At 47.2% G+C, this 22,943-nt stretch overlaps 1 protein-coding gene across 2 annotated transcripts in view; it reads right to left on the bottom strand.

The window, feature by feature from the left end:
* The window catches only part of RIF1 (replication timing regulatory factor 1), a 1,074,525-nt gene that overhangs the window by 419,692 nt on the left and 631,890 nt on the right, over positions 1-22,943 (bottom strand). For both annotated transcript variants that reach the window (XM_069616488.1, XM_069616487.1), the window contains one exon: positions 1,180-1,314. In XM_069616488.1, coding sequence (XP_069472589.1) covers positions 1,180-1,314 — 135 coding nt within the window. The remainder of the gene's footprint in view (positions 1-1,179; positions 1,315-22,943) is intronic.

Consider the following 22,943-nt stretch of genomic DNA (forward strand, 5'->3'; position numbering starts at 1 on the left):
AGTGCTGTAGGCGGAGGACGGGGACCGGAGACCAGAGCAGGAAAGCTGCAGCTGAATCTCGGTAAGTGCTATTTATTTATTTTTAAAAAATAAGCACTAGCTGCGTTTTTTTTTTCTAAGTTTTCCGGGCTGGAGGAGCCCGGAAAACTTAGAAATAAAACCGCAGCTTTAAAAACGTATTTATGTTTGCGGTCGCTTTTGAAGCGACCGCAAACATAAATACAACATTGTGTTGGAAAACGCTGCGGTTTTTCTTTCCAAGTTTCTCAGGCTCCTCCGGCTCGGAGGAGCCTGAGAAACTTGGAAAGAAAACCGCAGCGTTTTCCAACACAACCGCGTGTGTTTCTGCCTGCTGTGGCTATCACTTTGGGTCTCCGGTGCTCCCAGACAGAAACAACGCGGTTATGTTTACATGCCCCGTAGTGTTTCTACCTGCAGCTGATTTCCCATTTGGGGCTCTCGGGCTCCCCGTGGGGAGCCCGAGAGCCCCAAATGGGAAAGCAGATTCAGGTAGAAACAACGCAGTTGTTTTCCGCAATGCCGCGTTGTTTCTGCCTGAATCTGCTTTACCATTTGGGGCTAAACTTAGAAAAAAAACCGCAGCTAGTGCTTATTTTTAAAAAAAATAATAAATAGCACTTACCGAGATTCAGATGCAGCTTTCCTGCTCTGGTCTCCGGTCCCTGTCCTCCGCCTACAGCACTAATGAAGGGAAAGCCACCCAGCGGTAGCCTTTGTTTACTACAGCTGGCTGGCTTTTCCTTCATTAGTGCCGCAAAAGCAAAAGCCAGCACAGGAGGGCCTCCATTTCACAAAATGGATGCGCCCATGTGCTTGCTTTTGCGAATTTTGAGCTTGAATAGCTCAAAATTTTACATAGGAAGTTTTAAACGGAGAATGCTAGTATTTTTTTTATGTTGCCTATCTATTTTTTAAACACACATTTTTACTAGACCATCCCTTTAAGAATCCCTGTAAATGAAAAATGCTGCGACTTGTGTTCCAAGGGTATAAGGAAGAATGTAATAGCATATTAAAACCACATGTGCAATTTCCAAAAAGAAAATAGACCATTCCAACGTCTGTGCATTTTCCATTCATAAACAAAGCAGTCATTTCATTTATTTTTTTAGATTGTACACACAACACATACATAACATTCCTTCTAGAAGTGCTTACTTTAGCTTGTTTTGGACGAGTTGGAGTGCCTTTGTCTTTCAGCTCTTCAGCCTGGGCCAACATAGAATCTCGTTTCCCACTTGATTTAACTTCAATGCCACTAATTTTGGTGTCCAGCTGAGAGTTTTCATTTTGCTATAGACATATTGCAAATGTAAATTACAATTAAATCAAGGTTCAAAAGGAGCCACAATACTTAAGGCAAACATACTATTTAATAGGTATTAGAACACCCTAGAGCAGTGGTCTTCAAAATTTTTTGTCTCGGGCCCCCTCCTGAGCCAAGTTTGGGCAGGCCGGGCCCCCCTAAAAGTGCCGGATGGACACTATGTAGAAATCGCTATGAACTTTTGCGTGCCGTCACCGCACCCTACTCCCAGTACAGACCCTGGGCTCTCCCCACCATACTCCCACCACTATCCCAGTTCTGCCGCCCATCCTGCTCCCACCACAGTCCCATAACACAAGCATACACACATCCATACACATTTAAATAAAAAATAAATCGCCATGAACTTGCCTTCTGCAGGGGCCTGCGCATGGTTGCTAAAATGCCCCGCTCCAGGTTGCTCTGCCCATATGTAAGAGGAGACGCAGGAGCACCTCCTCGCACATACATGCAGTGCCCCAGCCAGCATTTCCAATGAGCTATGCAAGGCTGGCGAAGCAAAACACCCCCAACGTTGCATGGCTCAGTGATCATGTGCGGCTGGGGAAATGAACTGTCAAAGGCAAACAGTGTTTCCCTTTAACAGTTCAGCCAGCCCAGGAGCACTCACTCAGCTGGAAAAAGCAGCTGAGGGAGTGCTCAGTGTTTCACTGGGCTGGCTCCTCGGTTCCTCCATAATGGGTGAGGTGGCCAGTGGGTGAACGCCCCCTCACCCATTAGGGATGAGTCGGCATGCTTGGGCTGGCCTATAGGGCGATGACTACCAAAAATGCAAAATGCTAGTGTAGGCCAATCGAAATGGGCCACTTTTTTGGCCAATGTGGGCCAGTTTGAGGAGTTGCTTCACTATGCAGCTAGTAGTTTTGACCATCGTTGCTGAATAAATATTCTGTAAATATCACAATTTGTTTACATTTGAATAAAAAACAACCCCTTGTGTACTATTCAAACAGTCTGTGACTAAAGGACTGAATATCCATTTGCAACTGCTGGCCATGTTTTCATTGGTGCCTAAGACCGCTGTATGGTCCAGTCTGACCATGTGAGTTGCCCCCTCCCATTTCCCCCCAATCTAAAAGAAAAAAAAAAAAAAAACACTTTTTTTTACATTTCATGCTGGGCTCTGGCGCCCCCCCCCCCCCCCCCAGGAGGCGGCCGCGCCCCACAGTTTGAAGACCTCTGCCCTAGAGGCTGTTTGGAGGGTTGTGATTGGTCAATCTGCAGGTTATACAAACTGGTATACCTGCAGATTGCATACAGCCCGCAATTACACAGTAATTGCTTACCTGTTCCCGAGTAGCTGCATTGGTCTCCGTGTAATTTCGGAACCGAAAGAGTTCACTTTGTTTCCGAATTACAGATTGCAAGACCAACGTGTGCAACGCAGCCCAAGCCGGAAGAAACGTTTTACGCTTTCACTTCCTACGGAAAGCTTTTCATGAAATACATAACCGCAGAGAAAGGAAAGCTGCATTTTTCTTTGAATTGGAAGGTGGCATATTTCATTTTTCACTGCATTTAAGACACGGGGAACCATACTCTCACCTCCTCACATTGTTTGGAGCAAAGTAGTTTGGGAAGGATAATGGGAAACAAGAGCATAGAAAGTTAAGTTGATGACAAGCTAAGTTAATTTATATGCAGAGTGTCCTTGCTAATGTTGTTCTACTGTGTTTAAGTGTGCAGTAATTGGAAGTATAAGTTTGTATAGGGGGAAAAAAACTGGAACTACCTTAAATTGATCACTGGGCAGGCATACCCATACCTGATTTCTATTTAATAGCATACTCCTCCCACCCAATCACCTTCCGCCACCCTATAAAAAAAAAAATGAGACTTCTTTAATTGAAGTACAAAAAATTGCAAAATGGTAAATAAATGTCCGCAACATTTACCATTTTGCAATTTATTGCACTTCAATTGAACATGTCTCATTTATTCTACTTTAAAAACTGAGGGCCCATAACGCCCGGTACGGCCCTCGCTGCAGGTCTATAAAGCTATAATCAAACACCAAGTAAATCTCATAAGATATGCAAGAAAAGTCTTTAACAATAGGACAGTCCAGTTTTAAAGCCCTGGCAATCCACTGGAACATCAAAAGATTTTAATTTGTTCAGAATCCATTGGTGATTATTAAATAGTTTGCTATACTTGATGGGTATAAAATAGAAAGGAAAGTGTATATTTGGCAAAGATCAATTCATTGCACAAATCGTTCCAAGCACAGACTGGATTCCAAAATGTGAGCCACGAGAGTGAGGGAAAATCCATCTCGGCTCCTTTCATGGAACCTTGACAACTGGTGCCATAAAAACCTCACGAGTATATGCAAAGTCACCCTCTCGCCCTTTACCCGAGTTGCAGGATGGATGTAGGTTTATCCATCAGATAATCTGGATGATTTGGGGTGGGCACCGCCTGGTTATTCAAAGTTTGTTAGATCAAAGGTTAGTGGTATCGGAGCACACCTGGAGGCCTTGGCACAAGGTTGCAATAAATGAGAAAAGAGCCAGAACTTAATCTGGTTCCAGATAATGCCACTACTAAAGGCAAGTCATTTTTTCTTCTAATGGATTGATTCCTACACCAAGTACCCATCTATGGAAGCTAAGACATGGCAGCTCTACGTGACTGAGTGACGAGAATGCATGGAAAAGAGGCATCTGGATAAGAAACTGATGAAGAACAGACCTCCCTCAGAATGCAATACCCAAAGAATGCAAATAAATGTGCTGGTTGAAAGCGCGTAGAGAACAGGGCAGAAGTCTGATGACCAACAGAAAACCTTTTCCCCAAACCAGAAGTCTTCATATGCCTTCTAACAGAACGGCACCTTAAGCCTCAGGGGTCTCCTGGTGGAGAAATACATAGTTAGTGCAGCTATACAACAACTAAGTAGACTGTTCGGGATAATTCTCAGAAATGTTCCAATTCCCTTCTACCTTAGAGACACCCAGCACTTTTGCTGGACTTTAGGACTTAATTTGTATCCTGGAGAGATACCCTTTTCCCCCCACTCTTGTGTTTTTTTGTGTTTTGAACTTCGTTTCTTTTGGTTTTGGAGTCTGACAAACTCCATAGGCATCTTTTGACATTGTGTGTCACAGCACCTTCAGTACAGTGAGACAGGGAAGTCTTTCAGATTTCCCAAACGTTTAAATACCTTCACTGCTCTTGTAAACAGTAGTTAAACCGAGAGAAGCAAAACTGACTTTACTTACATTTGTAACTTTCTAGACCCAGCACACACTACCTTACAATAGGATGGGGTTACTTAGTATCCCCTTTGTCTAGTTTGGAATGTTACCTTTTTATCTTACCCTTTTTCTACAATGAATGGCTGGTGGCAGTGGTTTACTTTTTACTACAATGGAGTGTTTTTACCGCGGGCTGCAATTTCAGCTACAGTAAAGCACCTATGGGTGCCAATTTTGTCAAAATGGCCTGGTCGTCTTTTTTACCATTTCTTGTTGGAAAGGTCCTTCTTGAGATTTACTCTGCGCCCCAAACCAGGTTTGGACCCTTTGTTAGTTTTGTCTTTGGCAGGTTTCACTGCTGAAGCCCGCCTCTGGCTCCAGTGTGTCTGGCAGGGGCAGTAAGTGAGGTAGGTGCCCGAAACTCACTGTGCTTAATCGCCTAGGTGAAAGGAATGCACTCTTGGTGATTGGCTGGCTGTCCTTGCAGGACAAGCACCCTGCTGTGCGAGTGACAACTAGGCTGTGAATGAATGGGAGAAACCTGCATAAAAGGCAAGGTCTTTAGCTTGGAAGGCAGAGTCGACCACTGGACGAAGGAATGTGAAGAACTTGGAAGAGACGCTTGCTGCAACTCCTGGACAGTTGGTTTGCCCGGTGAAGCCCTGCTGCCTTGATGAAACTTTAAATTCGCCTTGACTAGAGAAGCCCTGCAAGAATGACTTCTCTCCTAGGGTTGGTGGGACCAATCAACCCCAAAGTGAACTCATCTGGACATCCTCTCGGAGCTGGCTCTACTTCCATTGCTGCTGCAGGAAGTGATTGCCAGGGAGAGGAACACCAGATAGAGTGTGTCGTTTTTATTCATTTCATTTTTATATGTCAGACCTGAGCTCTAGGAAGATCCTCCGGACTCCCATGAAGCAGGACTGACCAAGCCTGAGCCACCTCAATGGAGTGCTAGACCCCAGATACGAGGAAAGTCCAACAAGGTATCCGAGAACCGTGGTTGTGCGATTTGCGATAGACGCGAGAAGCAGAAACCGGGAAGTGCAGCTGATCTGAAGTTTGCCCATTGCTGCTGCCGACCTTCAAACTGTAGTGCAGGCATCCGTCCTCCCTCTTGTCCCCACAACTGAGGCCCAGGAACAACAGGATCTGCCGTACTACAACAGGAACAGAAGCCTAAAACATTGTGCAAGACTTTTCTTACTTACCTTCAAGAAGTGCCTCATCTCTCCAAGACTTTTGCTCAATAGACATTCGCTGTCCTGGCTCCCAGATACTCTTCTCACCTCCGACTGCGCTTTAACCATCCCTCAACAAATGTCAGCAAATTCTATAACTTGTGTCACTGGGAAAGGGTTAATTTACTTTGAATTGGGTGTTCAGAAAGTACTTACCTGCTTAAAAATATTTGTAAACCATTGTATTATTCCCTCCACTTTTCCCTTTGACACGAATCTCAGTCAAGATTGCTCTAAAAGTACTAGTGATGAATCAATGTGCACAGCGTCCTAGCTATTTAAGTCACCTGAAGGTGTAGGAAGTGTGTGCCATCCCCAATAGGTATCTACTGATTGACAGTGTATTTATTGAAGTATATTTGTGGCGTTACATATTTTGCTCCCTTCTAATGAAGGCTTATTCAACTGTCTGTTAAATAAATCAGTTTCACTTCTGAACTGTCTTTCTCCTAATAACCAATCACTGGTCTCTGGGTCATACTGCCCCCAGCCAATGACTGCCCTCTACCTAAGCCCCTCCTCTGGCAGCCATCTTCAGATTTGGTAGCACGTAAAGCGGCAGTAGGACCAAGAGAAGAGCCACAGAGGGGTAGGCGGGAGGGTTCGCATGTGAATCCATACCAGAACCATGCTGGAGAACAGTTACAGGTAAGTAATGTGTTGTTTCTCCAGCATGGGGTCTGGCATGGATTCACATGCTCATGAATAAAAAATACATAGCAGTACACATGCACAACCAGGAGAGGTGGGGCAAGCTTCAGCATAAAGTAACTCAACATTAAGCATCTCTTACCTGCTCACCAGGCTCAACTTCAAGCAAACAGGTTGCGCAGCATTGCTCGGCCGACTCTGGATTCCTCCCTGGCATCCCTGTCAATGCAGTAGAACTTTGTGAAGGTGCGCATCGCCTCCACGTAGCAGCCCAGCAGATGTCAAGCTGGGGCACACCAGACATGAGTGCAGTAGTTGCAGCGATCTCTCTGGTCGAATGGGTTCTCGGACAGCCAGGCAACGGTCGGTTTGCCAACCGGTGACAATGGGTGATGCATGGAGAGCCACCTGAAAATGTAAGCCTTGGAGAGGGCCTTTCCCTGGTTCACAGGGCCAAAGTTCACAAAAAGTTGCGACGTCTTCAGAAAACTTTGTGCGGTCCACACAGAACTTCAGCGCTCTAGCCACATCCAGCGAGTGCAAAGTTCTCAGCATGCGACGAAGGCGTCGGGAAGAATAAAGGTAACACAAAGGGCTCGTTTAGATGAAAATCCGACAGCACCTTGGGCATGAAGGAGGGGTGCGACGGTAGCACCACCCTCATCTCATGGAATGAGAAATAAGGTGGTTTACAGGAGAGGGCCTGGATCTCTCCCACTCATTGTGCGGAGGTGATCACCACAAGAAACGCTGTCTTCCACGACAAAAATTTCAGTGGTGCCGAATGCATAGGCTTCAACAGTGGACCCATGAGCCTAGTAAGCACCAAATGGAGCTCCCACCATGGGGCCTTCACCGGCGGGAACTAGATAAATAGCCCTTTGACGAACTCCTTGACCAAACTATGCGACCATAAGGCTGATCGTCCAGGAGATCTGATGTAGCGGGAAATAGCCGCCAAATGAACTTTGATGGAAGCATGGGCCAGTCCTGCCTCGGCCAACGACAACAAATACGGAAGCACCTGCAGAGCAGTGACTCTTAAGGGTCCACCAAATGGCGACCCTCTTCCACTTGTGCCCGTAGCATTTGAGAATAGATGAAGCTCTGGCCTTGGCGAGCACCTCCGTGCAATCCGCTGGAAGATCGTAGCCCCCAAACTCTAGTGCTGCAGGAGCCAGGCCTTCAGGTTCAGCGATCCTGGGTGGTGGTGCAGAATCGTGCATCGTTCCCTGGCGAGAAGATCTGCATCCGCCAGAAGCTAGACTGGAGGGGACGCCGACATGTCCAGAAGGTCCAGGTACCATCTCTGTCTCAGCCACGCTGGTGCGATGAGAATCATCCTGCACCGGGATCGTCTCAGTTGATTAACTAGTCGAAGAAGCAACAGAGGGAACGCATACAGAAAGAGGCCGTCCCAGGGGAAAATGCATCCCAATGCACCCCGGCTGGGGAAACCTGGCGAACCTCCGGCACTTGGTGTTCGTCGCTGTCGCAAACAAATCGATCTGGGGATTGCCCCATCTGCGGAACAGGTGATCCACCTGGTCCTGCCAAAGTTCCCACTCATGGCAAGAGCACAGCTGCCTGCTGAGAGTCGGCAATGGTGTTCTTCACTCCTGCTAGATGAAATGGGATGAGGAACATCCCCTGGGCTCTGGCCCAGTGCCAAAGGTCCTAAGCCACTTGGAAAGCGCCGGGGATCTGGTTTCCCCCCCCGCTTCCGGACGTAGAACATTGTGGTGGTGTTGTCCATGAAGACCTGTACCTCATTGCCCTTGAGGGATGGAAGGAAGGATTCGAGGGCCCAAAACACTACCCGCAACTCCAACATGATGTGCAAAGACCTCTCCTCCGGTAGCCACAGCCCTCTTGCATGAAGACTTCTGGAGTGCGCTCCCCATCCGGTCGTGACCATCTCCTGATGAGGTGGGGTCTGGAAATCCACGCCTACAGATAGATGTGCGCGCACTCCCCACCACCGTATAGCATGACGGAAACTCCAGTCTAGGCTGATCTTGTCCTCGAAGCTCCCCGCCACTTGTGTCCAACGGGCATCGAACTCCTGCAGCGGACGCCTCCGTGGCCTGCACAGCCGAATGAGGAATATGCATGACAACATCATGCCGAGTAGGGACTTGATGGACCTCACCCTTGCACCCTTCAGGTCCAACAGTAGTTGTACCTTGCCCAGGATGGCCGCGATCCTCTCCTTCGGAGACACCAGGCACAACACTGTATTGAGTCGGGCTCCCAGAAACAGTGCGTCCTGCGATGGAGTCAAGCAGGACTTTGCAAAGTTTATCGGGAACCCCAGGTCCGTCAGGAGTTTGACTCTCTTCGTCGTGTGGGCGACGGCAATGTCCTTTGAGTTCGCCTGGATGAGCAAGTCGCCCAGGTACGGGTACACGTGGATCCCTCGTAGACGCAGCTGCGCTGCTACCGGGGCCAGGCACTTGAACACTCGTGGCCCTGACTTCAAGCCGAAGGGAAGGGGCGTCGGCTGGTAATTTTTTCTTTGAACCACGAAGCGTAGGTACGAGGTGTCCCTGGTGTATGGGGATGTGAAAATAGGCATCTTCCAAGTCCAGCCGCGATAGAAAATCCCCCTCTTCCAGCTGAAGAGTCACCATCCAAAACTTTTGGGACTTGATGTACTTGTTCGGACGGAGGTCCAGAATGGGCCTCCAACTGCTGGTCGTCTTTCTGACGCAGAAATAATGAAAGTACACTCGGAGCCCCGGAGCCTCTTTGGGAAAAGCTTGATCGCCCCTTTTTCACATGGGCCGTACCTCCAGCAGCAGCTGAGGTATGTAGTTTCCCTGACGGGCCACTGGTGGTATCCGTGGACACTTCCCGATCGTCTACCTTTGGTGCCAAACGAGCTTTGGCCAAAAGTCAAATTAAGCAACCTGGTCTGCACATCTGGCGCAAACCCAGACGTCCAAAGCCAAAAATTGTGCCTAACCACAGTGCCGGTAGCCATGGATCTGCCCACACAGTCAACCGTGTCTAGGACGGATTGCAGCATCTTCCTCACCACCCCCTTACCATCTGAGACAAAGGACAGAAACCCAGCGTTCATCTCCTTTCCTGGGACATGCTCAGCTGCACCGGCTACAGCAGACCAGAAGCCAAAAGAGAATTTTGCCATGGAGAAAGACGCTTTCATGGCACAAAGTGCAAGACTGATGCAAACACCTTCCTGCCCCACGCGTCCAATCTCTTGCTGTCCCTGTCCAGTAGAAGAGGCAGGAATGTAGAGGTCTTCAGGTTCACTGTTGCGGCCTGCACTACCAGGCTTTCAGGCGAAGCATGGCCAGAGAGGAAGGCTGGGTCTGAAGGTGCAGGCCTGTGCTTTCTTGCCAGCTCTCCATCCACTGTGGCCAGAGGCAGGCTTTTCCCACACTTTCAACACCAGGGCCTCAACCGCCCCATTGAAAGGCAGCAGGGTCTCCTTCGGGCCATCCAGAAAGTCGCAGAGCTTTTACTATACTGGACCTAGACGGCTCCTCAAGACTCAAGGCATCTGCTACCTTTGCCATCGGGCGTGGAAAAGAGGCCCAAGGTCTACCTGCAGTAGGGGGTGGCAAAATGTTTTAACTGCGGGGAGGTGTCCAAACCACCGGCTACTTGCAGGTCAGAAGCCAGGTCCAGCAAGTAATCACCCCCAAACAATTCTTCTGGGAAATCACCCTCTTCCCTAGGACCAGTGTTTGGTTCTAGACTAAAAAGGGACCAGCTCACCCTCTTCATTATAAATGTTACACATTTGTAACATGGTGTCTCTGGGAAGCAGGGCGAAATCCTGCAGTCTCTACAGCGCTAACCGGCGTGAACGCCAGAGTCTGACAGCGCTCAGCAGACTGTTTCAGAGAGAGCCAGACCCAAAGGTGCGCAGGGATGGTCACTCTAGGGTACTTTGCCCGTCGCGGAAGACGCAGTGGCCCCCTACGGTGACCCTGCCTGCACCACAGGCACCTGGGTTAGAACAGCTGGTGCCTGGATGAAGAGGTCAAGCATCTTCAGGCAAAACCTTTCCCATCCCTCCTTTGTGGACGATTGGGAAGGGTAGCTGCACCGACCGATCCGGAAAACTCCTGGAGCAGTGGCTTTTTCTTGGAGGAAGAAAAAAAGAGTGGTGATGAGTACTCACTTGGCGATGGGGTCTCTTCTAAAAGCACAGGCCGTTCGGTCTTCGGAACGACAATCTGCACTGTGCGACCTCAATCGATACTGCAGACCCTGCCTCTTGTGGAGGAAGGTTAACAGCTTTGCCTTGCGCTGCCCTGAGGGCCTTAAGGTGCATGCAACATGCAATCCTGGGAGTCGTGGTCCTCACCCAAGCATTACAAGCACACGTGGTGCAGATCAGAGACAGCCATCCATCTAAGACAGTCCATGCAGGGCTTAAAGCCAGAGGCCTTCGACTGGGTCCACATGATGAAATTCTTGTTTTTTGCTCGACGAGCACATTGCGATAGCAAGCCTAGTGTGCTGAAAAAAGGAACTGACATGGGGCAGTGCAAAGCTACTTGAACGGATCCAGACGACACTTCCTTCTGGTGCTGGATGCATGGAGGCATTCGACGGACCACACGCAGAGCCGTACGGTGCACCCTGGTGGTGGAAAAGTTTCCAAATAAAAGCAGAGGTGGGATATGAATTTCATAGATTAGGAATCTGTTGCAGTAAAGAATCCATTAGAAATGTTAGTACAAATACACTTGGCTGTAAATTTAATGTAAGTACGCTCTAAATTTGGACTGAAGGTCTTTAAAGCGATTATTAATAGGTGACATTGCCATCAACAGTTCTTTCTCATTGGTCCAGTTAACTTTTCATTCATTCGTCAGTCATTGCTTGGGGCACTTCGATGTGTTTAAGCGCAAAATACATCTCTTCGCAAATAGGAAGAACTTGTAGCTGCAGCAGGCTACTTTGACAAAAACACTAACTAGGCATGTGACCGGTGCAGAACGAATGTGCAAACCTGGAATAATCCCCAGAGTGGAACATAGGTCAGCCTAGAAATTTCCCAATAGAGTGCAGGCCCACAAGATGTGTATAGAACTATTTACTTACCTGTAACCCCTGCTCTACAGCGTGGGTCTTGCATGGATTCACATACTCATGAACATTCCCAGTCATCAGGCTGGGAATCCTTGGTAATATTCAAGCAGTGCTGCTTTAAAGTTGAAAACAGTTCCTCGCTACTATAGCCTATTGCTGTCACGTTGGGTCATACTAGCCCAGCCAATGACAGTCTATCTAAGTTTCACCCCTACTGGCCTTCTTCAAATTTGGTCACACGTGTAAAGTGCAATAAGACCCAAGAAGAGAGAAGAAAAGTAGTGAGGGTTTGCATGTGAATCCATGCAAGACCCACGCTGGGGAACAGGAGTTACAGGCAAGTAATTAGTTCCTTCTCCAGCATGGGGTCTTCTATGGTTTCACATGCTCATGAATACAGTTGCATCTGGAACAGACTCACCTCATGCAAACCAGTTGCGAAGCACCGCTTGGCCAACCCAGGACTACTCCCTGAAATCCTGGCCGACAATCTCACAAAGGTGTGGGTAGACCTCCATGTAGAAGCCCTGCAGATGTCGAGCAGGGGAACACCAGAGAGAAACGCTGTTACTGCCATGGCTCTGCTGGAATGGGCTCTCAGCCAGCCTGGAAGCAGACTGTTGGCCAGATGATGTCAATGAATGATACATCCAGACAGCCACTTGGAGATCGAAGCCTTCGCCAGGGCCTTCCCATGTCCCATAGGTCCGAAAGCAACGAAAATCAGATTTGTCTTTCAAAAAGGATTTGGTGCGTGCCACACGGTACTTCAATGCACGAAAAACATCCAGGGAACGCAGTGCCCTCTCGGCCAGCAATGATGGGTTAGCGAAGAAAACCTGCAAGACTAAAGTTTTGATCAATTGAAAGTCTGATGGGACCTTGAACATAAAAGACGGAGGAGTCCTCAAAACCACCTTGGATGGGTGGAATGACGGATACAGAGGTCTACATGAGAGAGCTTGAATCTCCCCAACCAGAATGTCTGAGGTGATGGCCACTAGGATTCAGCCTCGGTAATGCACAGAAGGGCCACTGTTTTAGCAAAATGGTGGGCTCCTTTTTTCGTCATTTCTTGTGTGCTTGCTGTTTGACGTCTTCCCCTGCCATTCTAGGCAGGAACTACATTAGTGAATTCCTGCACAGACTCCGGAGTGTCTGAGAAGGCAGGAAGCGAGTGAGGAATCCTAAACTCCACGGCCCTTTGTCTTTCACTTTGCCTGAAAGGAACCAACTCCCAGTAGGGGGCTGGCTGTCCTTATTGGACAGCCAGACTGCCCCTTGCTGTAACATGCAGGGAGAGAATGCAGAGGTTGTGACGTAGTTCCTGTTAAATACTCCGAACTTGGAAGTTGCTGAGAAAGTTGACCACTGGAGCTGAAACCGAAGAGGAAGATTAATAAACGACTGCCGTTGCGATTTTCAACGACCCGAGAGCATACTGTGTAACTGGAGCCTGCTGTTCCGTTTCCTTCCAAGCGACCTGGAGATCCCGAATAGGACGACCCTGAACCAGAGCTTGGTGAAACCCACTAGACTCAAGACCTGCTTTTGAGCTATCCCACGATGTGCTGCGACCTTGCCCCAACACCCTGGGACGTCAAGCAATTGAGCAGTGCATGGTCTTCCGAAGTCTAAATCCGTCCCAAACTTTGGTGGCCTGCTCCTGGCTCAACAGACAATTTGAATCCCTGAAGTCCCCTCACCAGAGTGCAGGACCGAGAGAGCGATGAGAATCAAACCAGCGAAATCCATTCTATATCTGGCTGCTGAAAATGGTGCCAAAACCACAGCCGCATTCAGCCACAAAGAAACCCTTGCCTGGAGTCTTCCCCGTTGATCATTGCGGCAAACACCCTTCCAGTGTTCTGTCTTCAGTCTTCACGACAAGGAATTCATCGACTGGGTTTTTGGCTGAAGATTCCTGAAGAGGTCCTGCTGCAAACTTCTTCCGTGCTGTGGTACTGTGTTGGCTGGGGTATTACTCACCTTAAGCCTTTTGCGATTCCTGTGCAGCTTTGGGGTGTTATGTGATTGGGAGTCCTCATCCAATTCTCCCAGGCCCACTGCTGGAATCCTCCTAGGCGGTCTTCTTTGAAGTCCCTCGACCCCAACTAAATCTAAAGTAAATGACTTGTTTTGAAAAAACTTAAACAGGAACTCTGACTTTTTCAAAAGTGAACCCTCGTTCAACCTGCCAACAGCTGGCACCTAGACAACTAGGGTCCCTCTTCTGCCTCTCAAAGAACTCATAAATTAGACTAGGGAAGGACTGGATAAGGAAAGGATTCTGCCTTGAAAAATATAACCAGTATTTAAAAGCTACTTACTTGTAACAGAGTTAGTTTGGTAACTGTCGTTGGAAATGAGCAGTTCCAAACGTTTTTACGTTGAATGCGTTTTGCCCTTCTTAAAAGTATACATAAGGTTATTTTACTCAGCTGTGAATTGGTTCCCCCACTTCCCAAAAGTGATGCTCTTGGCTTCCGTTAGGATGAACTCTCATAAATGTGCCAATTCCTCCCACCTTAGAGCCCTCCAGCGCTTTTGCTAAACTTTGGGACTTTGAACTTTTTTAATTCTGTTTGTTTTCTGTCTATTTTCTTTGGTTATGGAGTTTTAGACAACTCCATAGGCATCTTTCATGTGCGTCACACAGCACCCTCAGTGCAGTGGCACAGGGAAACCTTTTCAGGCTTTCTCAAGGTTTAAATACCTTCTCTGGGATAAACTGTTTCCCAGAGTAAATAAAGTGAAAGTGACTTTACTAGTCTTTTTAAATTCATAGACCCAGCACACCCTATCTTACAATAGAGTGCTGGAGGGTTTACCTAGTATCCCGTGTGTCTAGATACTCATGTAGCAGTCGAATGCTACCCTTTCCTCTCGAAATCGCGAGTGGCAGTGGTTTTACAAGAAACTAACATTTTTCCCGACTGCAAACATCGCTAGCGTTAAATCGCAGGAGCCATGTTTTTCAAGATGGCGTCTGAGCCCCCTTTGTTTAAACAGGTCCCGGTCTTCTTTATTCGCCATTTCTTTGTGGAAAGGTCCTTCTAGAGTTTTGCTATGCGCGCCAAACCAAGTTTGGTTTCTTTGTTCATTCGCCTTTGGCGGGGTTCAAGGCTGGAGACCGCCTCTGGCGCCAGAGTGTCTGGGGTGGGCAGGAAGTGCGGGAGGTGCCGGAAACTCCCTGTGCTTAGTCTTCTAGGAGACACAAATGCACTCTGGCGTGATTGGCTGACTGTCCGGCAAGGACAGCCACCCTGCTGGGTGAGTTACAGCTAGGCGGGAATGAATGGGAGAAAACTGGATAAACGGCAAGTCTCTTGGCTTGGAAGGCAGAGTCGACCCCTGGAACGAAAGAACCAAAGACGAGCTTGAAGAGGACGGCTGCTTCAACTCCTGGACCGTTGTTTTGCCCGGTGAAGCCCTTCTGCGGGTCTGAATCTCCAAGTTCATCTCGACAGAAGCCGTGCAAGGATGAATTCTCCCTTTGAGTTGGTGGGACCAATCAACTTGACACTAAGCCTCCTGGATACCATTCTCGGAGCTGGTTTTATTTTCCTCAGAGTTCGTCAGGAAACCAAATAACCAGGGAGAGGGACACCAGTTTGTGTCCCTTACTACAGCTACCGGAATTGAAGATTTGCCAGTGCAGGCTTTTTGACCAGTCCCAGTGCAGGAGTCCCCTGACGTCCTCCCACTTGTCCCCACGACTGAGGCTCAGGAACAGAAGTCTTCAGCTGCATCTTTGATTTGTAAGGTACTGTGAAATGAGAGAGTACTTGCCTCTCGCAGAGAAAGTGCGTGAAACATTCGCAACTAACAGGCCTAATCAGCTTGTGACCCAACATATAATAATTCTTCTTGCAAACTACTTCTGAGAACTTCTACAGAGACTTTACCATTTACTTACCAGAAGCGTTTTTACCTATCCAAGACTTCAGTCCATTGACTTTGGCCTAACCTATTGAATTGACTCTTCTGGTGAACTCTAAATATTTGCACTGTCAGAATAATTGTAATTATTTTATGTTCTGAAACTATTCCTTTTTACTCGTCCCAAGTACTCTGAAAGCCATTTTGCTCTTCCTTCAAAGTAGTCTGAATACCTCAGAAACGTAACGAGTATAGTACTGAAGTGTATTTGTGTATGATATTTAACTGCCTCCTTCTAGTGAATGTTTTAGAACTGATGAATACATTTACACCTGTTTAACCAAGAAACCTTGAGTGCAAGAGTTTATATAAACACCTGTGATTGTAGGCCTCTGTGTAACATCATTACAGCTCACATTCCATCTCTTGAGATAAGCCGGGCTGCTCAGCTCTGCTACCAAAAACTATGTAGTACAGACTTATACCAAAGGTTGGTTTTGCTTACACCTGTAGTCATAGTTGTGTGTAGTGGTCCGAAAGGGTACTGCATACAAACTCTGCCAAACAGTTTCACCAAACTATTTATTTCAGAATAAGTGTATAAGTTCACCAACTGGGTCTTGCTTCCCCTGACCTGCTGTATAGCCTAATAAGTAGACATTGGGTTTTACCTACTTTGAATAACATTGGTCATTCTCAAAGTGCAACATTGGTTTTACTTTCCCTGGTCTGCTTTATACAGATTCTAAAACAGTCTTAGGTTTATACAAGTTGCTAGTAGTTCCTTTAAAAAGTATATAGGTTTTACTCCCCTTGAATAGCTGTCTACCATTCTGGATAAGTGTACTGTGGTTCAGCTGACCTTGGTTTGCCTGGTGAAATCCTAAAATAGTGTAAAGAATCCTTGCTTGCCTTAGTCTGTGTTCCATGGATCTGAAAATTCAACTGTAATAGTTTATTACAACATTAGTTTTCACTCTCCTGATATAACGGAGGGTTATCCTAAATGTAGTTATAGGCTCATACTGTCCCATGATTTTGTGTTCCACTATTCAGAAAAGTATCCTGGTAACAGGATTGGTTTACTAAGAGATTCATTAACTGGGTGCCACTGCATGACTGGCAGAGCCTACTATCCTTGAATTACTGTTAGGGAGAAATCTCTGTAAAGGCTAATTTCCCAAACCTAGTGAGTCCCCCAGCAGCTTTGCTGGATTTTTGGGGGTTTATTTTTTTTTCTCCTGCTAAGAGTGAGACTCTTTTACTCCCACTCTTAGACATGATTTGAGGTGTTCCTTTATCTTTCCATGTGTTTTATGGGCTATGGGGTCTTTTACTCCATAGGGTCTCATGTGTTTTTAATGTGAGTTACACAGCACCCTCCATGCCGTAACCCAAGGGTGTCGTAGCGACCCCCCCAACATAGACTCCATACCCTGGGACTGACTACTGTCTTTCAGGGCATGTAAAGTCACCATTGGCTTTTCTAGTCCCAAATTATGAACAGAAACCAGTACAAACCGCCATAGTGTGGACGTACTGGTCGGGGCAATTCGATTGCCCCGGGGTCTGTTGTTCGAGGGGGCACGTCTGTCCCCCCTGATCGAGTTTTGGCTGGTGGCAGTGGATACTACTTTTTATGTTTGACCGCGAATATATATCTATGGGATTTTCCCATTGTTCGAGGCTACCAACTTTAATTGTTTAATTATTTAATTCTTATAGCCTCGAACATACCGCCGGTTTATTTATTTAATATTAATTCCTCGGTTGGTATTTTTTGCCAGAACTCGATTCTAAAATGGCGTTTGTGTTCTCTTCTGTGACTCCAACCCAAGTCGAGCCCTTTGTTCCACTTTTTGGCAGGCTTCTCCACAGAAGCCTCCAAAAGTGGTGCCACTCTGTCTGGCTACCACAGGGGATGTCGGAGGGGGTTTAGGCACCCTTGACTGAGTTACCTTGGTAACTCAAGTCGCACTCTTGTGTGATTGGCCCAAGTGGTTAGCATGTTTGATTGACAGCTAGGCTGAGTGAATGGGGGTGTGCTGCATAAAAGCAGGGCTTTGGGGACTGAAACTTCAGAAGTCGCCACAGGACCCAAGAATCCGAGGAGGGAGAAGCTGAGCCGACCTGCAACGACGACAACACCGGTGGAGCCCGGCTGAACCGTCTCACCACTTTTCCCGACGACAGAGGAGCTCTCCAGTCCGGAGAGTCTTCTTCCTTTGACTGGTGGGGATAACCAGTTTTGCCTTCTTTTCACCTTCCTGGAGCATCTCGTGGCCGCCTTGCCCGTGCCAAGCACCCCGGCAACCGGAATACCACGGCTTACCACTACCACGAAGAGAAGGGTAGTACCTTTTAACGGAAAGAACTCTGCGGCTGGTTTCTTCCCTGGCAGTGCAACGACCTTCTTTCCTCCACGGCGAGACGACCTCTTCCTCTGGACGAAACACCGACTTGCACCCGCTGCCAGGAACAACTGCCCCCGCTGGAGCTTCCTTCACACTTAAGGTACTGTGTCCCGCCTGGCTTCCCCTGTGCGATAGATCGTTAGGGGTGACAGTAAAGCCTCGACTTTCTAACCTGGGCCGGCCTGGGACAACCTAGCTAACTTTTCCTGACTTTAATTTCATCCTCTTTGTGCGAACTATCTACAAGACTCTTTGGGCATAACCCAACTGTGAACCTGGACCCCTTCTGCTTGCTCTCTCCAAGAGTGGGCCTTGCAATTGACTTCCTTGCTCTCCAGTAGAACTCTGCCTATCCTGCCTTACTGTGGTTCTTTTTAAAGTATTGAATTTTGTGTGCTTTCATAATTCTGCCTTTTTCACTCCCTTTTTTTTATAACTTATTAGAGTGCCATCTTATGTTAAGCGCTCACCTCTGTCTGAAAATAAGTGGTGTTTCTCACTAAGACTTGTCTAATAAGTAATTTGGGTTGTATATATATATATATAATAGTGACTGTGTGCTGAATTTGCTTACCTCTTTTGTGCTAGTGTAATTTACAAGTGTGTCTTTAAATAAATAATTATATACTTTTACACCAAAGCTCTGGTCAGTGTTTGCTTGTGCTACTGTATCTCTGTACGTATTGTGTATACCCTACATACTGCCTAACTTCTTGAGGGAAGAGTGACTGCTCAGCCACAGCTACCAAGTGAATCTGTGTGGTACGGACTGCTACCAAGTGGGTTTACTGCCAAACACCTGTAGTCCTAAATCTTTTGCAGTGGCCCCTAAGGGAACTGCACCGGTTTCTGCCTAACACTGGTGTACAGCGGTGGGATTTGTATGGAGTATACATTTTAGTGTGCTTATAGATACCTTAGTGCAACTAGTCACAAAGCTTAGCACTAAAGAAGTATTTTCTAAAACATGTCAACTATGGAAAGTTATAGTCAAGAGTCCCTTGCTACAAAAACTGCTGATTGTTTAAGAGTTCTCTGTAAGCATAAGAATCTCCTGACTAAAGGCAAGAAAATGGAGCTAATAGAAAGGTTGTTAGCAAACCAAAGTCTGGATGATGGTTCAGAGGAACCTACCACTCCAGCAACTGTAGATAACAGCAATGATATTGATATGAATGCTAGTATTGATAACTTTGAGTCAGAAGCAGAAGAGGAGGTGGAAGATGTTAGAGTTGTCTCCCCTGTGCCTCTACCTGCCCTGCCAGCTGTACCTACTGGACCCTTACCAGGTCCACACTTAATTCTCAATATATGGAACTAGAAAAAATGAAGCTTGAATTAGAATTCAAAAGAATTAATGCTCAAACAGAACAACGGCACCAAGAACTAAGGCTCAGAGAAATGGAGCTCAACCATGAGCTAGAAATTTTAAAAAAATGTCTGTGGAAAGTGCTTCTCTCTCCGAATCCTCTAGGAGTTCCAGTCCCAAAAGACCCCGGATGCCTAAGGAGTTGGTGAGTATGTATGAGCCTAAGTTGGATGTGTTAGATTGGTTGAGTTTGTTTGAATATAATCACGGGCTCCAGAACATTACAGGAAATGAGTTGCTTTCCTGGTTGTTCTCTAGGCTCCCCCCTGTTGCAACTGATGTGGTAATGGAGTTGGGGGAGGAGGATAAGAAGGATTATGAATGTATGAAACTAGCTTTGATAGCTAGATTTGGGAAGACCCCTTCCTAGTACCTTAAGAGGTTTAGGACCCTCAAAAAGCATGATGGTACCCCTTGGGCTACCTGGGTGAGTGAAAGTTTGAAGAACTTAGAGGGATGGATTAAGGGTTACAAGGTGAACACTTATGAGGGAATGAAGAATCTTGTGATGTTGGAGTCAATTTATGATGCCTGCTCTCCTGAGCTCAGACAGCACTTGGCTGATTCAAAGGAATTAGATTCCAGAAAACTAGCTAAGGCTGCTGACTTGTGGGTTGCCAACAGGGCTACTCACAAGGACTCTGGGGTAACTCAGAAAAAGGATAAGGGGAAGCAGCCAAAAAAGGACTCCAAAGCAAATTCTCATAATTCCAATCCCAAAGAGGGCCCCAAACGGAATAAGGGTAAACCACAAGGGAAACCAAATCAGAGTAGTGTACCCTCTGGTGGTAAACCAGAAGGTCAGAGCAAGCCACCATTCCAGAAAGCATTTGGTAAATGCTTTGTTTGTGGCTCACCTGACCACGTGAAAGGAGATCCCAGATGTAAGGGTAAACCTTCGGGGGTCCAACTTGTCTTCTTAGCCCCTTCGCTCCAGAGGAAGAAGTACAAATGGCAAGTGGAAACTTTCTACTGCTGGCTGATGGAACACATTGGAGTCTGAGACAGTGTTTTAGTGTTCTGGGTCTGTGGGAACAACAGAACTTAGATGTCTATAATTCTATCCCAGATAATACTAAAAAGAGTATTATAAGGACAGTGTCCAGGTGAATGGTCAGGAGACTCCTGCCATTAGGGACACTGGGGCCAGCATAACTGTGGTGAATAAATCTTTTTTTCAGGCTGAGGATGTTGCTAAGGCACCCAAACGCCTCACCAAGTTAGCTGGAGGGCCTGTGCAGATGCTTCCCCAATTACCAGTTCTCATCCAGTGTAATGACATGACTGAGATACCTGTCAGCATACAAAGTGAGGTACCAGGAAGGGTTCTGTTGGGTAATGACCTGAAAACACTTGGAGTAGTGTCACATACCCCCCAGACCTAGTAAAAGGTTACAGGAGCTCACCAGACCTGCAAGGGAGAGAACCATGAGAGGTACTCCCAAGGAGATGATGAAGATAGATATCACTCCTACTCCACTGGAGTTACAACTTGGTATCACTGAACAAAAAGAAGCAAAGGGGAAACCCAAGACTTCCAAGAAACAGCCAACAGCAAGCACTCCAGTGCTTCCAACAAGGACTTCCCCTAGGCTGTCCAAAGTTACACCTGTAACTCCACCTCCAGCTGAGGCTGAGAGGGAGGTACAACCCTGTATGGTGGAGCTAGACTGAAGAAGAGCTAGTGGAATGCCAAGAACGCATTGGAGTTCTGGATCCTGTTGACCATCCTGAGCTGCAGTCTTTACTGGCAGAAGGTGGACCCAACAGGGCGGACTTCAGTAAGGGACAGAGAATGTCCAACTCTGGACGGTCTTCGCCAAACAGGAAGCTTCTCAGGCTGATGGGCAAGAGCCTGGGAATTATAGGTTGCAATCGGAAGATGGCCTCTTCTACAGTGAACCAACTGAGTCTGCACCTGGAGACTACAAGAGGCTTGTAGTACCTCAAGAAAACAGAACAGTTTTTGCAACTAGCCCATGAGATTCCTTTGGCTGGTCATTTGAGTTTCAAGAAGACCAAGGAAAGGCTCTCACTCTACTTTTATTGGCCAAAGAAGGGGGCTGAGGTAGATAAGTTTTGCAAGAGCTGCCATAGCTGCCGGACTTCTGGTAAGGTTGGGTCCAAGAATGTGGCACCTTTAGTGCCTCTCCCAGTTGTGGGAGTCCCATTTGAGAGGGTAGGGATTGACATTGTTGGTCCCCTTGATCTCCCCCCCCCAACCTCCTCAGGCAACAGGTTTTTCCTTGTTGTAGTGGACCATGCTACTAGGTACTCTGAGGCAATTCCTATGAGGACTGTTACAGCTCAGGCTGTGGCCAAGGCCCTCCTTGGTATTTTTACCAGGTTTGGGTTTCCTAAGGAAGTAATCTCTGACAGGGGGTCGAATTTTATGTCCCACTACATGAAAGCCATGTGGAAAACCTGTGGAGTTACTTACAAGTTCTCTACCGCCTACCACCCTCAGACAAATGGGCTGGTAGAAAGGTTCAACAGAACCATGAAGAGCATGATTGGTGCTTTAGAGGATCCCCTTAAAAGGAAGTGACCTTCTATTGCCATGCCTTCTATTTGCTTATAGAGAAGTCCCTCAGGAGGGAGTAGGTTATTCTCCCTTTGAACTTCTCTATGGCCATCCGGTCAGAGGTCCATTGGCCCTGATCAAGGAGGGGTTGGAGAGTGCTCCTTCCCACAAGCCAGAGTGACTGACTATGTGATAGGTCTCCGCAGGAGAATGTCACAAATGATGGCAGAAGCTAGTGATAACCTGAAAGCTGGACAAGCCCTGGTCAAGCATTGGCATGACCAGAAGGCTAACATGGTCGCGTTCACTCAAGACCAGCTAGTTCTAGTTATGATCCCAACAAGGCAGAGGGCCTTGCAAGATAAATGGATGGGACTCTTCAAGGTTGTGGGTAAACTTGGAGAGGTGAACTATCTGGTGGACTTGGGCAATCCCAAGGAGGCTCCTAGAGTCTTCCACACCAACCGACTAAACGCGTATGTCTCCAGACCTGAAGTAGGAGCCTTGCTTCTAGCTTCAACAGAAGAGGAAGAAGAGAGCGAAGCTCTACCTGATCTCCTCAGAGGCTTACCCTTGGACGAAAAGATTGAAGGAGTAAATCGCTCTTCAAATCTGACACCTGAGCAACAAGAAGAGTGCAAAGCCATGTTAAATCTGTTTGCTTCTCTGTTCTCACTTTCCCCAGGCTTGACCCCCTGGCGGACAGTGTGATATACTCACTGGTGACTGTCTGCCAGTCAAAAGCAGAAGATATAGAATGTCAGAAAATGTAAGGACCATCATCAAAGGGGAGGTCAATAAGATGCTTGATCTCGGGGTAAAAAAGCCCTCTACTAGCCCATGGTCTAGCCCAGTTGTGTTAGTACCAAAGGCAGGATCCAAAGAATTGAGATTCTGCGTGGACTATAGAGCTCTTAATGCAGTCACCAAGACTGATGCCCACCCTTTGCCAAGGACAGATGAGTTGGTGAATAGACTTGGTTCAGCCAAGTTCCTCAGCACATTTGACCTTACGTCAGGCTATTGGCAAATAGCCCTGACAGACCATGCCAAGGAGAAGACTGCATTTTCTACCCCAGTGGGCTTACAACAATTTAAGGTTATGCCTTTTGGATTGAAGAATGCACCTGCTACATTGCAAAGAATGGTGAATCAGGTTCTGAATGGGATGGAGGACTTCTGCATGGCATACTTGGATGACATTGCAGTATTCAGCCAATCATGGGAAGAACATGTGA

This window comes from Ambystoma mexicanum, chromosome 9 (genome assembly GCF_040938575.1).
Source record: "Ambystoma mexicanum isolate Mex_15411 chromosome 9, UKY_AmexF1_1, whole genome shotgun sequence".
Classification (NCBI taxonomy): Eukaryota; Metazoa; Chordata; class Amphibia; order Caudata; family Ambystomatidae; genus Ambystoma; species Ambystoma mexicanum.